The 15612-nt window shown below is 39.0% G+C and overlaps 2 protein-coding genes across 3 annotated transcripts in view; one reads left to right on the top strand and one right to left on the bottom strand.

The window, feature by feature from the left end:
* LOC144660683 (uncharacterized) overlaps nucleotides 1-15612 on the bottom strand; it is a 56146-nt gene that overhangs the window by 32624 nt on the left and 7910 nt on the right. For both annotated transcript variants that reach the window (XM_078521386.1, XM_078521387.1), the window contains exons 2-5: nucleotides 15451-15521; nucleotides 14851-15009; nucleotides 13982-14149; nucleotides 13166-13327 (exon numbers count right to left, since the gene is read on the bottom strand). In XM_078521386.1, coding sequence (XP_078377512.1) covers nucleotides 13166-13327; nucleotides 13982-14149; nucleotides 14851-15009; nucleotides 15451-15508 — 547 coding nt within the window. In that variant the 5' untranslated portion in view covers nucleotides 15509-15521. The remainder of the gene's footprint in view (nucleotides 1-13165; nucleotides 13328-13981; nucleotides 14150-14850; nucleotides 15010-15450; nucleotides 15522-15612) is intronic.
* Nucleotides 5036-5956, top strand: LOC144660893 (sphingosine 1-phosphate receptor 1-like). Its single transcript, XM_078521619.1, has one exon. It carries the CDS (start codon nucleotides 5036-5038, stop codon nucleotides 5954-5956), a length of 921 nt encoding a protein of 306 aa, XP_078377745.1.

Genomic DNA, 15612 nt, shown 5'->3' with positions numbered 1-15612 from the left:
TTGTTGAGCTGCACAACAAAGCATAGGAAGAAAACAAACCCACCATAGGGACACCATGTTAAAGCATAGTTAATAGAGGGAACTGGTTATGAATCTCGGTAAACATCAAAGCAGGAAACAAAGAGGCCAAGATTTAGGTTGAAAGGTCCACGAAGGTGCACATCTTTTGTTTTTCACTCATACACTATGCATGAATTACGTAATCGCAATCTTTCTATTGGTTAGTTGCATGAACACACGTAACCACCTATTATGTTTCGCCAGGTTTTGTGCACTCTCAACGCCCAAAATAGCGAACAAAAACCTACAACAAAGAACTTTGCGGGGTTTCATAACCATTTCCCTCTATTAACTATGGTTAAAGTCAGCAGAAATTGTATTTATTGTTATGTTCGCACTCGAGGCAGCCGCCATCATCACAGGAAACATGTTCACCATTTTTGTTTTCTTGACTCAGAAAACAAAAGACTCCTGATACAATAACCAAGCTTTGTACTTACATTTACTTAAAGCATTAGTATGCAAACTATCTTACAATTTTGTTCCTCTTGGGACGTTTATCAAAAGGACGAAACTTAAAGTCACTAGATAAACTGATTTTAAAATAGTCTTTTGTTTTAATGAGTGACTTTGAAACTTATCAATTTCACCATTTCCGCTGTTGTAATGCTTTGTAACAACTTCACTCCACCCGAAAGCTGACGTGGTTCTAAAGTTTATTGAGCATGTGGATAAAACGCTAGTATGTTAAAGAAAAGAAGGGTACTAGGCAGAACTTTCATGTGGTGCATGTTTCGTTTACAGTTCGTATTTGAACTTGTGTGCTTTTGGAGTAACAAGGTTAATATAAATTCAACTTGTGTTTCCCATAACAGTGACGGATAGCATGTGCTATCAAATATTGACCTTGAAGGTACTGTGAATAATTCTGACAACTGCGAACAAATGTTACAAACATCTCAATGTACGTATTTGATCATTAGTGTTACGACCATGAAAAGCACAAGAAAGTTCATCAAGCTTTTAGGTTTAAGGTGATTCGTGATTTAGTACAAAGTCGTTACGGAGACTGGCCAGATGAAAAGTATTGCCTTCACCAAGATAAATGTGGTACGTGAATAAACAAATTTCAATATTATAATTATCCATTTACTTGCACGTACGATACTGCACATACCGAATCACATACCGTATTTTGTCCATTAAACGTCAGGTCTCGAATTAACGCTGAGTTTTAAAGGTGGAGTTGTAAATAACCACCTCAAACATTTTTTTGAGGTTCTAAAAGCTATAGTTGTAAATGGCAAGATATATGACTGTCAAAAAAATGCAAAAACCCTTTTTTAAAAACCACCAGGCTCGAAAAAAACTGCAGGAGTCAATTAGACGCGGAACCACCAGGCCAAGTTTTAACGCCGAGGCGTTTAATGGAGAAAATACGGTAAATAAAAGGGGATATTTGATGTGAAACCAGACAAGCATCAAAGTAACCAGGTGTTGCCTTAATGAAAATACTCATATCTCTTAGTTGAACAATATAAGCGACACAGCGAATACGGTTTAAACGATCATGGGCATCTCCCCAGTTGGCTTTCGTCAGGGAGGAAACAAATTCGTTGTAGACTTTGTTCAATAATATCTCATTGTGAATATTTCGTTTGATAGTTGCTTTCTATATTTGATCGAAAAGCACCTTGTCGAGCTGCACAACAAGGCACAGAAATAAAACATACCCACAAGAGGAACATCATGTTAGACACAACAGAATTGTTCTCATCTGGCCAGTCACAGGAACGGCTTGGTACTAAATCAAGAATCACTTCAAAGCTACATCAAGATATTTGTGGTACATGAATTAGCAAATTTCAATATTATAATTATTCATTTACCTGCACACAACTAAAGTACAATATTTGATGTAACTCAAAGTAACCATGCAGGTGTAGCCTTAATGATAATACTCATATCTCCTGTTTGAACAATATATAATTGACAGGGCGAATACGACTGAAACGATCGTGGGCATCTCCTCAGTTGGCATTCGTCAGTGAGGAAACAACTTCGTTGTAGACTTTGTTCCTAATAATTTATTGTGAATAGTTGCTTTCCAGGTCTGATAAAAACAGGCCCTTGCTGAACTGCACAACAGAGCACAGGAAAAAAACATACCCACAAAAGGGACATCATGTTAAACTCAACAGACATTGTATTTATTCCTATTTTCGCAGTAGAGGCTGCCGCCATCATCACAGGAAACATGTTCACCATTTTTGTTTTTTGGAATTAGAGAACGCACTTGAAACGAACATACTTTCTTCTTATCAACCTTGCCGTGGCGGATTTACTTGTGGGGACGACAGAACCCATAGTCCTCGGGACCGAAAAGATTCCCAGAATGAAAGCGGTTCGAATAGAAGATGTACACGAAATCAGAAATCCCTCGTCAGCATTTCAACTACGTCAGTCATTTTCCTCGCTCTTATTTCCTTGGAACGTGCACACGCCGTGTTGCGGCCATTCCGCCATCGTGTGATAAACACGCGCATTTACATTTGTGCTATCGTTATCGCCTGGACGGCTGGGCTGTGCATTGCTGGGACATATTTGCTTGCGATGTACGACCAAGAGGTAGACAGAGTGTACAGTTTCGTCGCTATTCATTCATTCCTTTTCATGTGTGTGCTGTTGATCTGTGCAAGTTATCTCACTACACCCTGTAGACGTACTCGATTACTCTTCGCAATACCTGAAATGAACATCCACAACCGACGAGCAACGGAACAGAATTTACGACTTTCAAGAACATTTTTCATAGTAGCTGCTGTGTCGCTTGCATTCTGGCTGCCAGCTGTTGTACTGTACATTAAAGGGGAGTTCTGCCGCAAAGAATGCTATTTGCCGACAGTGGTGGCGTTTGTGAACTGTCTGCACTTGGCTAATTCCATGGTAAATCCATTGATATACTGTTTTAGAATGCCTATATTTAAAAATGCTTTGAAAAAGTACCGTAGAAGACGTGTAGAAAATATTGAATCAAGACCAGTTCCTCGCAATGTTAAAAATGAAGCCGTTGAATCTACTACGCACTTGTAACCTGCCATCGAGGACGCTTCAACAATCGAACCATTGAAATTACTACGCACTTGTATTCCAGTGACTATTATAGTGTAAAAAGCCCCAAAGAAACTGTATATAATTTCTATTCAAAGTGCAGCTCATCCTAGACACAATCTGGGCAAAGAAAAAGTGTTTTCACCTTAAATTTTGGCATTTTATTCATTTGCTTTTATTTTGAAGTGTTTAATTTGTGTTCCGGATAATAGTGACGGATAGCAAGTCTTATCCGGGGTTCCTCAAGGATCAGTACTGGGTCCGACTCTGTTTTCACTATTCTGCAATGAACTCCCGGATGTAACTGAAGGTGAAGGGGACTTACATATGTACGCAGATGACACTACCATTTATGCATCCGCACAGACTCATGAAAAGGTTGCAGAGAAGCTAAACGCCATTCTAGAGAGATTATACAAGTGGTGCTGCAAAAACCAGCTCAGCTAACTCCACATCCAGGGAAGACCGAGTATATGATGCTATCCCGAGGCCGGCATTTCATTGGACCTGTAGGGCAGGTATCACTTGGAGGTAATCCGATAAAACTGGTGACTTCTTCCAGATGCTTGGGCGTTCACCTGGATAACGAACTCAAATGGGACACTCTTGTAAACGCTCTCATTAAGTCATACATCCAGAAGCTAAACTTGCTAAGATCTATGCATTTCCTACCTGTTAAACCAGAAACTGATTTCTACTTTAAAGTCATCTTACCATCTGTTACATACGGCATAACTGTATGGAGTTCTTGCGGCAGTACTCTCTTTAAAGAACTTGAGAAGATTTATGTCCGTGCCGCAAAAATAATTCATAAATTAGACTGGTATACAACCTCTGTGGATGTCCTTCAAAGGGTAAAATGGCGAACGCTAGAAACTAACTATAACACTAAAATTCTAACTCTAGTATACACAGTATTTGAAGGAACTGCTCCATTGGATATCCAATTTCTTTTTCGGAAGCAGCATAGTATATATGACCTGAGAAGTCAGAACTGCTTAGTCTTGCCCAAGCCAAAAACTAACCTTAAAATGAAATCAGTTTCATATATTGGCGCAAAAAGGTGGAATAATTTGCCTAATGCCTGGAGGGCTAAAGAAAGCTTAGCTAATAAGGAACTAAAGGCCATCAAAAATCTTGATATCGTAAATAGAAAATCGTAAATAGGCAAGTGCATGTAAATATTGTAAATATCTTGTATGTTGTAAATAAGTTTAGTTAGTATTCTTATTTGTCTTAGTGTTATTTTTGTTATGATTATTTATTAGGTAACTTAAACACGACCACATCAGCTATGCTGTAAATTTATCGTGTCTAAATAAAAGTTGTTATTATTATCTAATATTGACCATGAAGGTACTGGTTAATAATTCTGACAACTTGGAATAAATGTTGCAAAAAATTAATGTATGTGTATTTGATCATTTGTGTAATGACCATGAAAAGCACAGAAAAGTACACAAAGCTTTTAGAGTTAAATTGATTCGTGATTTAGTTCTAAACCGTGAGACTGGCCAGGTGAGACGAATTGCCTTCACCAAGATATTTGTGGTACACGAATAAGCAAATTTCAGTATTATAATTATCCATTTACTTGCACCTAAGAAACTGCACACAAATAAAGTACGATATTTGATGTGACACCATAAAAGCACTCAAAGTAACCAGGTGTTGCCCTAATGATAATACTCATATCTCCTGTTTGAACAATATAAACGACACGAAAATACGACTGAAACGATCAAGGGCATCTCAAAAGCTGGCTTTCATCAGTGACGAAACAATTTCATTGCAGACTTTGTTCCATTATAGTTTTTTGGTGAATATTTCGTTTAATAGTTGCTTTCTAAGTCCGATAGAAAAAACACCTTGTTCAGCAGCACAACAAAGCACAGAAAGAAAACCTACCCACAATAGGGACATCATGTTAGATTCAGCAGAAATTGTATTTATTGTTATATTCGCACTCGAGGCAGCTGCCATCATCACAGGAAATGTGTTCACCATTTTTGTTTTCTGGACTCAGCGAACCCACCTGAAACGAGCATACTTTCTTCTTATCAACCTTGCCGTGGCGGATTTAGTTGTGGGGGTGACAGAAACAATAAGCCTTGGGACCGAAAAGGTTCCCAAAATGAAAGCAGTTCGAATGGAAGACGTAAACAGAATCAAAAATCCTCTTTTAGCATTTGAACTCCTTGGTTCGAGTACGTCAGTCATTTTCCTCGCTCTTATTTCCCTGGAACGTGCACACGCTGTGTTGCGGCCACTCCGTCATCGTGTAATAAACACGTACGTTTACATCGGTGCTATCGTTATCGCCTGGACGGCTGGGCTGTGCATTGCTGGGACATATTTGCTAGCAACGTACCACACAGAGGTGGGCAAAGTGTACGGTTTCGTCGCTATTCATTCATTCCTTTTCATGTGTGTGCTGTTGATCTGTGCAAGTTATATCACTACACGCTGTAGACGTACTCGATTACTCTTCGTAACCCCTGAAATGAACATCCACAACAGACGAGCAACGGAACAGAATTTACGACTTTCAAGAACATTCTTTATAGTAGCTGCTGTGTCGCTTGTATTCTGGCTTCCAGCTGTTGTAGTGTACATCGTACGGGAGTTCTGCCGTAAAGAATGTTTTTCGAAGACAATGGTGGCGTTTGTGAACTGTCTGCACTTGGCTAATTCCATGGTTAACCCAGTCGTATACTGCTTTAAAATGCCTATATTTAAAAATGCTTTGAAAAAGTGCCGTAGAAGACGAGTAGAAAATACTGAATCAAGACCAGTTCCTCGCAATGTTAAAAATGAAGCCGTTGAATTTACTACGCACTTGTAACCTGCCATGGAAGATGCTTCAAACAATCGAACCACTCAATTTATTTCGCACTTGCATTCCCGTGAATATTAACAGTGCAAAAAAACCTGAAAGAAACTGTATATAATTTCTATTTAAAGCGCACCTCATAATCCTAGAGACTAACTGAAAGAAGAAAAAGTTTTTCACCTTAAAATTTTTGGCATTTTATTCATTTGCTTTTATTTTGAAGTGTTTAATTTGTGTTCCAGACAACAGTGACGGTTTAGCAAGTTCGTACCTCTTATTAATCGAGTTCGAGGTCCGTACTGTAAAATACGGACCGAGTTTTTTCCCGTCGACTTATGGCCCAAGCGCGAAGCGCGCGGGCCATAAGTCGACGGGAAAAACGAGGATCCGTATTTTACAGTACGGACCGAGAAAACGAGGTTAATAAGATATTTATTATATCTCTCACTCTGGAGAAAAGAAAACATTTCAAGTCAAGAGTGCTGGAAGCGGCTTCGTTTGACTGACGTACGTGAAAGGCGAAAGGACGAGTGAATTTCATTGGCTTTGTCGTAAAGAATTCGGCCGTTTAATAGCTCGATTGATAAGCGTATAAACATAATTTAAATCCAACCTTTACTACTTTATTTCTGCAATTAGTTTTACAGTAATTTCAGTGACAGGATGAAACTAGATACAGTGCAAGTTTCCTTTGGAATAACTTCTAAAGTTCTTTGCTTGGCGACGAAAGTGCCGCGATTGACAACATGCGTTATAGCTTATCAAACTTTCGAAAACTTATGGCAGTGTTTGTAGAAAATACTGAACGAGAAAACACGTATAAAGTTTGAAGGAACTACTTAAAAAAACTTAGCTCTTTAAGGTGGCGTTGAATGCTACGTTGAAAGCTTGAAATGCTGTCTGGCTCGTACTCAGCTTTATCGCGTTTGCGTACGTCTTCGGAAAAACTTTCCGAGGAGCTTGTCGAGGACGTCAGCAGGTACGGTTTCTACATGAAATGTTCCATCAGTCTGCTCTTGACAATAATTGTCGAACCGTTTCCATTCACTTTTCGTCTTCATGACCGTGTTTGCATATTTCTCGGCACTGATGAAACTTTCAAGTTCTTGACTTGAATCCTGCTCGGGTTGCTCTAAGTCCGCCACATCAGGGAAGTTTTCTCCTTCCAACAGATCACAAAAATTGAGTTAAAGTTCGGTAGACCTTCTTCGCTTCGCCTTTGTTCCTCGCTTTTTTCCTCTGACTGGGAACGTTGTAGGAAGTTTTGAAAATCTTCTTCGCGAGACATTTCAACTTGCAAAGGCGTACGGCATCAGGAGAACTCTCAGTCAAATTTCGCGGGCCGTACTGCAGAATACGGCCCGTAAAATTGACCAATCACAGCGTGCGTACTATCTCAGAGATATAATAATATCTAATATTGACCTTGAAAGTAATGTAAAAAATTCTAACAACTGCGAATAAATGTTGCAAAAATTTCAATGTATATATTTGATCTTTTGAGATAAGACCATGAAAAGGACAGAAAAGTTCACAAAGCTATCAGATTTTAAGTGATTTGTGATTTACCAAGCGGTTACTGAGACTGGCCTGATGAGAGGAATTGCCTTCACCAAGATATTTGTGGAACATGAATAAGTAAATTTCAATATTATAATTATCCATTTACTTAAACGTAAGAAACTGCACACAAATTAAGCATGATATTGAATGTGAAACCCCACAAGCACTGAAAGTAACCAGCAGTAACTTTAATTCATAACTTAACAAATGGTAAACGTCATAGCGTGCACTATTGAGTTACAGATGCACGCGGGAGGTTGCTAAGCACGAAAGATGCGTAAGAGTCGCCCGAGGCGATAGCCGAGGGCGACTCTAGCTTCTTGAGTGCTTAGCAAACCTCCCAAGTGCATCTGTAACTCAATAGTGCACGCTATGACGTTTACCATTTGTTTTATAGCACAACTTTTAGGATATTTATTAAAGTTTCTTTGTGTAAAAGTGCGCGCGCTTATTTGAAAAATTGCGTGTAGTGCTCGCGTAAACGCTGACGAAAACCTAAAAGAAAAAAACAAACAAAACAAAGTTTTGAATTATTTCAAACTTGCATTATACCTCAAAGTCTTTCAGCATTATGGAGAAATGGTTTTTCTTATGTTTAGCTTTTTAAATTCACAGGAAAATCGAGAAAACTCGTAAAGTAGTGGCACTTTCTTATGTCATGTCGCAACAGATCAGCGCGCGCGCACAGGTTGAAGCATACGTCAGCGTGCACCCATGGGCAAATAGTAGACGCTAAATTAACCAATCAGAACGCGCGCTTTACTTTAGTTGTGCTATAATCCTGTTTGAACAACGTAAGCGACACGGCGAATACGACTGAAACGATAATGAACATCTCCTCAGTTGGCTTTCGTCAAACGCGTTCACCATTTTTGTTTTCTGGACTCAGAAAACAAAAGACTCCTCATACAATAACCAAGCTTTGTGCTTACATTTACTGAAAGCATTAGCATACAAATGATCGTAAACTTTTGTTTATTTTTGGATTTAATTTTATCAAATGGACGAAAAGTAAAGTCTCCCAGATAACCTAGTTTTAAATAAGTCTGTTGATTTAATGCGTGACTTTCAAACTTATCTATATTTCACCATTTTCCGCTGTTGAAATGCTCTTCAACAATTTCACTTCACCCGAAACTTAACGTGGTTGCGTTCATTGAGTACTGTATGTACATAAAACGCAATTATTTTGAATGAAAAGAAGAGCATTAGGCAGTACTGTCATGTGGTGCATGTTTCGTTTACAGTTCATATTTGAACTTGTGTGCTTTTGGAGTAACAGGGTAAATATAAATTCAACTTGTGTTTTCCATAACAGTGAAGGATAGCACGTGCTATCAAATATTGACCATGAAGGTACTGTAAATAATTCTGACAACTTGGAGTAAATGTTGCAAAAAAATAATGTATGCATGTGTATTTTATTATTTGTGTAATGACCATGAAAAGCACAGAAAAGTACACAAAGCTTTCAGAGTCAAATTGATTCGTCATTTAGTTTTAAACCGTGGGACTGGCCAGATGACACGAATTGCCTTCACCAAGATATTTGTGTGTTGCCTTAATGATAATACTCATATCTCCTGTTTGAACAATATAAGCGACACGGAAATACGACTGAAACGATTAAGGGCATCTCAAAAGTTGGCTTTCGTAAGTCAGGAAACAATTTCATTGCAGACTATGTTCCATTATAGATTTTTGTGAATATTTCGTTTAATAGTTGCTTTCTAGGTCCGATAGAAAAAACATCTTTTTCAGCAGCACAACAAAGCACAGAAAGAAAACATACCCGCCAAAGGGACATCATGTTAGATTCAGCAGAAATTGTATTTATTGTTATATTCGCACTCGAAGTAGCCGCCATCATCGCAGGAAACATGTTCACCATTATTGTTTTCTGGACTCAGCGAACCCACCTGAAACGGGCATACTTTCTTCTTATCAACCTTACCGTGGCGGATTTACTTGTGGGGGTGACAGAAACAATAAGCCTTGGGACCGAAAAGGTTCCCAAAATGAAAGCAGTTCGAATGGAAGACGTAGATAGAATTAAAAATCCTCTTTTAGCATTTCAACTCCTTGGTTCAAGTACATCAGAACGTGCACACGCTGTGTTGCGGCCACTCCGCCATCGTGTAATAACCACGCGCGTTTACATCTGTGTTATCGTTATTGCCTGGGCGGTTGGGCTGTGCATTGCTGGGACATATTTGCTAGCAACGTACCACAAAGAGGTAGACAGAGTGTACGTTTTCGTCGCTATTCATTTATTTCTTTTCATGTTTGTACTGATTATCTTTGCAAGTTATCTCACTGTACATTCTCCATAACACTTCACAATACCTAAAATAGACATCCACAACCGACGAGCAACGGAACAAAATTTACGACGTTCAAGAACATTTTTCATAGTAGCTGCTGTGTCGCTTGTATTCTGGCTGCCATCTGTTGTACTGTACATTACACGGGAGCTCTGCCGCAAAGAATGCTTTTTGCCGACAGTGGTGGCGTTTGGGAACTGTCTGCACTTGGCAAATTCCATGGTAAATCCATTGATTTACTGTTTAAGAATGCCTATATTTAAAAATGCTTTGAAAAAGTGCTGTAGAAGACGTGTAGAAAATATTGAAACAGGACCAGTTCCATTCAATGTTTAAAAATAAAGCCGTTGAATTTACTACGCACTTGTATCCCTTGAATATTAATAGAGCAAAACAACCCCCAAAAACTGTATATAATTAGCATAGTGATAGCAAGTCATATATATTGACCTTGAAAGTACTGACCTTAAAAGTACTGTGAATAATTCCGACAACTGCGAATAAATGTTGCAAAAAGACTCGATGAATACATATTTGATCTTTTGAGTTATGACAATGAAAAGTTCGCAAAGCTTTCAGATTTAAAGTGATTCGTGATTTAGTACCGAGCCGTTACTGGGACTGGACAGATGAGAGGAATTGCTTTCACTTACTAGATATTTCTAGTACATGAATTAGCAAATTTCAATTTGATAAATTACCCATTAACTTGCACCTAAGAAACTGCACACAAAAAGTACAATATTTGATGTAACGCAAAGTAACCAGGTGTTGCCTTAATGATAATACTCATATCTCCTGTTTGAACAATATAAGCGACCCGGGGAATACGACTGAAACGATATTATTAATGGGCATATCCTCAGTTGGCTTTCGTCAATGAGAAAACAATTTCGTCGTAGACTTTGTTCCATAGTCATTTGTTGTGAATATTTAATTTGATAGTTGCTTTCTAGGTTCGATTGAAAAAGCACCTTGTTTAGCAGCACAGAAAGAAAACATACCCACAAAAGAGACATCATGTTAGATTCAGCAGAAATTGTATTGATTGTATTTATTGTGATCATATTCGCACTCGAGGCAGCCACCATCATCGCAGGAAACATGGTCATCACTTTTGTTTTCTGGACTCAGCAAACGCACCTGAAACGAACATGCTTTCTTCTTATAAACCTTGCCGTTGCGGAATTACTTGTGGGGATGACAGAAGCCATAGTCGTAGTTCAGCGGATAGTTACGTCGTGGAAAGGGACTGAGTGATAAATGGTCTATTGCTTATTGGTGTTCATTTTTAATTAAAATACACATGTTTCGTTGGCTAATTCAGTTTCACCGCAGAGACTTTTTCACAGTGTTAGTAATTAACAGGGTGGTAATGGTTTTAACCATTACCACCCTGAAAAAAAGTCCTCGCAAATTGAATCTATTTTCTTCATTTTCTGGAGCACACAAAGGGTCTGTTAATGTTTCCTAATTACAAGTGGTGTTTGATAAAAAGTTAAACATTTATTTCAAAGCGTTATTACCAAAAAACAATTAAAAATTAGTTGCTCTCAACCAAAGAAATAAAGAGTTATGTGTAGCCACATGTACACATTGTGTACCTTTTATTGAGTATTCAAGAAAAACAATTTTGCTTCATATGCCTGTGCGTGAGTGTCACAAGCACTTCCTGACATAACTTATCAATTCAAATGATAACCTTTATGGTAACTGTCACAACTACGAAAATTATTAAAAACTAGTAATGGTAGATTGCAATTCCTGAGATTTATTTCAGTTGGTTAACAGGCGATGGTATATTAGCCTGCGTAATTTTTTTTTAAATTACTTAAAAGAATACACTCTTTTTTTTTTTTTATTAGAATACAGTTTTTCCTACCCAGGCTGAATATTCTTATTTTTCTGCCGATTTTAGGCTAAAAATATTCTTATGAAGAATATTTAGCAAGTATTGGGTAATCAATTACAAGACATAAGTGTTTGGTGTCCAGATCTGTATCGTGTTACATTGTGCACATGTACCATTGCTTTTCGTTGCAGCCTGGCCGTTTTGGCTTTAAACCAAGCATTTTCCAAATTCCAATTCGACCTGGACAGAGGACCCGCATGAAAACCAGCTAGCGCTGATGTGGCTTCCTCTCTAAATAAAGTAATTTATTTTTTCTCACAGAGATAAAGTGACGGAAATGAAAATACCTGATTTTGTTTCAACTAAAAGCTATATTCTTTTCAAAATCTCAGCCTCGGGTTTATTCTTAAAAAGTTCTTAAAAATTCGCAAATTTCAGCCTCGAAATTCTTATAAACTAGATGCTTATAAAATAAAAAGAGTGTAACCAAGCTTTATGCATAAAATTTACTAATGGAGAGGCGCGGTGGCCTCCGCATCGAGCGGTCCTGGTTCGAGCCCTGGCCGGGCCTCTCTCCACCCGGGTGTATAAATCAGTACCAACGAATTTAATTCTGGGGAGGGTAACCCTGCAAAGGATTCGTATCCCACCCAGAGGAAAGTTAAAATACTCCTAGTTGCGTCCGTGAACTGTCTGCACTTGGCAAATTCCATGGTTAATCCATTCGTGTACTGCTTTAGAATGCCTCTACTTAAAAATGCTTTGAAAGCAGAAGACGTGTAGAAAATATATAATCAAGACCAGTTACTTTCAATGTTAAAAATATAGCCGTTGAATTTACTACGCACTTGTAACCTGCCATAGAAGACACTTCAAACAATTGAACCAATTTAAAAGTGCATTTAGCACTGCTCTACACTGCTTTACTGTACTAAGTGTATTAAGCACTGCTGAACTAATAAAGGACACTGTAATTAGATTAATAAATATTATAAATCGAACAGAAACTTGTTAAAAACCCTAACTGGCAGGAGGCTGACCAGTTGGCTATTTACAAAGTGTGCAGGAGTTGAATTCGGGACAACCAAACACAAATCCATCTAGTGCCAGGGAGGAGGATTTGAACCCGGAAACTTCGGATTTAAAGTCCAGCGCCCTAACCACTACGCCACGCCGCCTCCTACAAATAATAAATTAACTGCGCGCTCGTATTCCCGTGAATATTAATAGTGAAAACAGTAGGGAAAGTAACAATGTGGTAAGACAAGCCTTGCACTCACAGGGAAAGGGGAAAGTTGGACGACCAAGGAACAATTGGAAGCGATCCATGCTGCAGGAGTTGGAAGGAGTAGGCTACTCCTGGGGAAGGGCCAAAGCATTAGCAAAGAACCGTGTGCGCTGGAGGAAACTGGTGGACGCCCTATGCTCCCAAGGGGGTGACAAGGAACAATGATGATGAAACAGCTTAGTCGAACGCGTTACCTTCTATCCTGCTTGGAAAGCCTTCAGGTGCAGCGCACCTTCTACGGCAGCCATCAAAACAACAACGCCCACCTTTGATGTAACTACATTCTGAATTGTTAGAACATTGATTCCTAAGTCCAAAGTGACACCGTGGGGACTTTCTTGGAGCCGGGCACCCGTCTGAAATACAAATAAAAAATTTGAGATATAATTATAAAGAAAGTTACATTTGAATCCTCACCGGACCAAAATCTTAATAACAGCTTTAGTCGGGGAAAAAGACAGGAATTTTGCAATCAAATGCTAATAATCCATTTTACAGTTGCCTGCCAAGTGAGCTAGCCTTTGAATGGTAGCGAGGCTGGAGGTGACCTTGCTTTGATACAAACCTCCCCCCTTTATCGTATACATGCAAACTAGTTAGCATCAGAACAACATGATTTACACAACAAAAGCAGTGAGGTCTGTATCAAAACAAGGTCACCTCCAGCCTCACTTCCATTCAAAGGCCAGGTCACTGAGCAGACAACTGTAAAATGGTCTATTATGCATTGTTCCACCGACGGAGATGGTGATCGAGTAGATGAGTGATAATTTAGTGGTTTGGTTTTTGCTCCACATCGGTAAATTGCGACCCATAAAATGAAAGAAAAGAGAAAAAAAATCTTAGCGAAACAAACATTGATAACAATTCTCACAAATTTAAAGCAGCAAACATGGAGAGAGAAGAAAATATTTTATCAGTGACAGAGACGGTAAATACGACATTTTGAAATATTTTAATATTTACATCATAGCTAAATAATAATCATTTCAATCCCCATTGAAATTTACCTCGTATGGCTCCTATACCGGGCTCGACGCATTCTTTGAAGCAATTATTAAAGCAGCATTTTTTGGTGGATCCGTCACAATCCGCGTCTAACATACACTCGTCTGAATCTGACGCACAAGGGCCTGGGGGCGGAGATAGCTGAGATGGACAGGTGCCTGACCGCGTACCTGTAGAAATTAAATCCAGTGTGCAAAAAAAAATACTAAATACGTCACACCAGATCTAACTCGAGAATGTACTGCCTTTGTAATTACATCTGCAAATGATTTACTCGTGGGAAAAAGAGTGTCGGTGATAATTACAGTGGTGACGTCATAGCGGAAGTACGTAGCCAACACTGCTGAAGCTTTGCGCTCTTCTTGTAGCATGAAGCGACTAGTATAGGAGTATTGCTACTCTCCCTGGATGGGATAACAGTCCGTGACAGGTTTGTTCAATAAACTTTGTTTCGTGACTAAAGACCTTTCTTGCGAAAGCCGTGAGCCAACAACTAATAACTGTCCCTTTGCAATAGTAGCGCATTTTTCCAAAGTCAGGTGCATGTGACCCCAACAAAAACAACTCGTATCAAGAAAAGTGGTTCAAATTCGATAACAACAGGCTTTGTTTTACGACCTGAAAATGACCCTGTATGGCCATTTTTTTAACAATGGCGGTAACAGCTTCTAAATACTCTCGGGAGTTTTTGAAAGTTGTAATCACCATACGAGCGAGAGATTTGAACGATCGGCAAGACCGAGGGGTAAAAGGATTTCGCTTTGATCCATTACCGCACACAATAATAGAAAGGTAAAAAATATCAAAGAGAAATATTAAGGGCAATGCGGGATTCGGGTAAGAGTCCCTGGTTTGTGTTCATTTGTTGTACCTGTGCCTGCGCCCCTGTTGTTATTGGACGGATCTCTGCAGCGCTGTCGACAGCCATCATTACAGCATAGTGTCCCTGTTGGGCATGTGCTATTGTCAACACAAGTGTTCTTCAGTCCGATGAGACAGCGAAGATTTGTAGGTGGTTTAGGACAGGTATCTGCAACATAAGGATTATAGTTAGACAGTTAAAAGCCCTCTAGAGAACGGCTGTACCGTGACCTGGTTAGCTTGGTTGGTAGAGCGCCAGACTGCTGTGCGGGAGGTCGAGGGTTCGAACCTCAGATCGGACCAACAACACTGAGGAGAATGTACAGCCTTTGTAATTACATCTGCAAATGATTAGACATTTTAGTCTTTTTGAAAAAAGAACAATAAACTGTAGGTTCCGTCTCCTGTATCTCCAGTCTTATAGCAGGGGATGTTAAAGAATCACACACTATTCACAAAGAGTACGTATACGGTACTAAGCTCCCGGTGTTGTGGCCTGGCCTTCGTGTGTAGTAAAATACAGTATGTGTACAGCGCATTCGAACATATACATATGAAAAATGCGCTATATAAATGCATCATCATTATTGTTATCAATTAAGACACTCACTTGGAGTCTGTGCGACAGCGTTGACAAGAAAAGCCAAAAGTACTAAAAATATTCTCATGATGTTAGTGGACCTAAAAGAAACGGATAACAAAGTTTTGAAAAGCAATAACAAACAATTCCATAAACATTAGCATTCCTCTCACGCTGCGTGTAAGAGAGAGA

Source organism: Oculina patagonica, chromosome 7, assembly GCF_052425735.1.
Source record: "Oculina patagonica isolate OP01 chromosome 7, crgOcupat, whole genome shotgun sequence".
Lineage (NCBI taxonomy): Eukaryota > Metazoa > Cnidaria > Anthozoa > Scleractinia > Oculinidae > Oculina > Oculina patagonica.
Note: the sequence above shows the minus strand (reverse complement) of the source record. Positions and strands in the feature narration are given on the sequence as shown.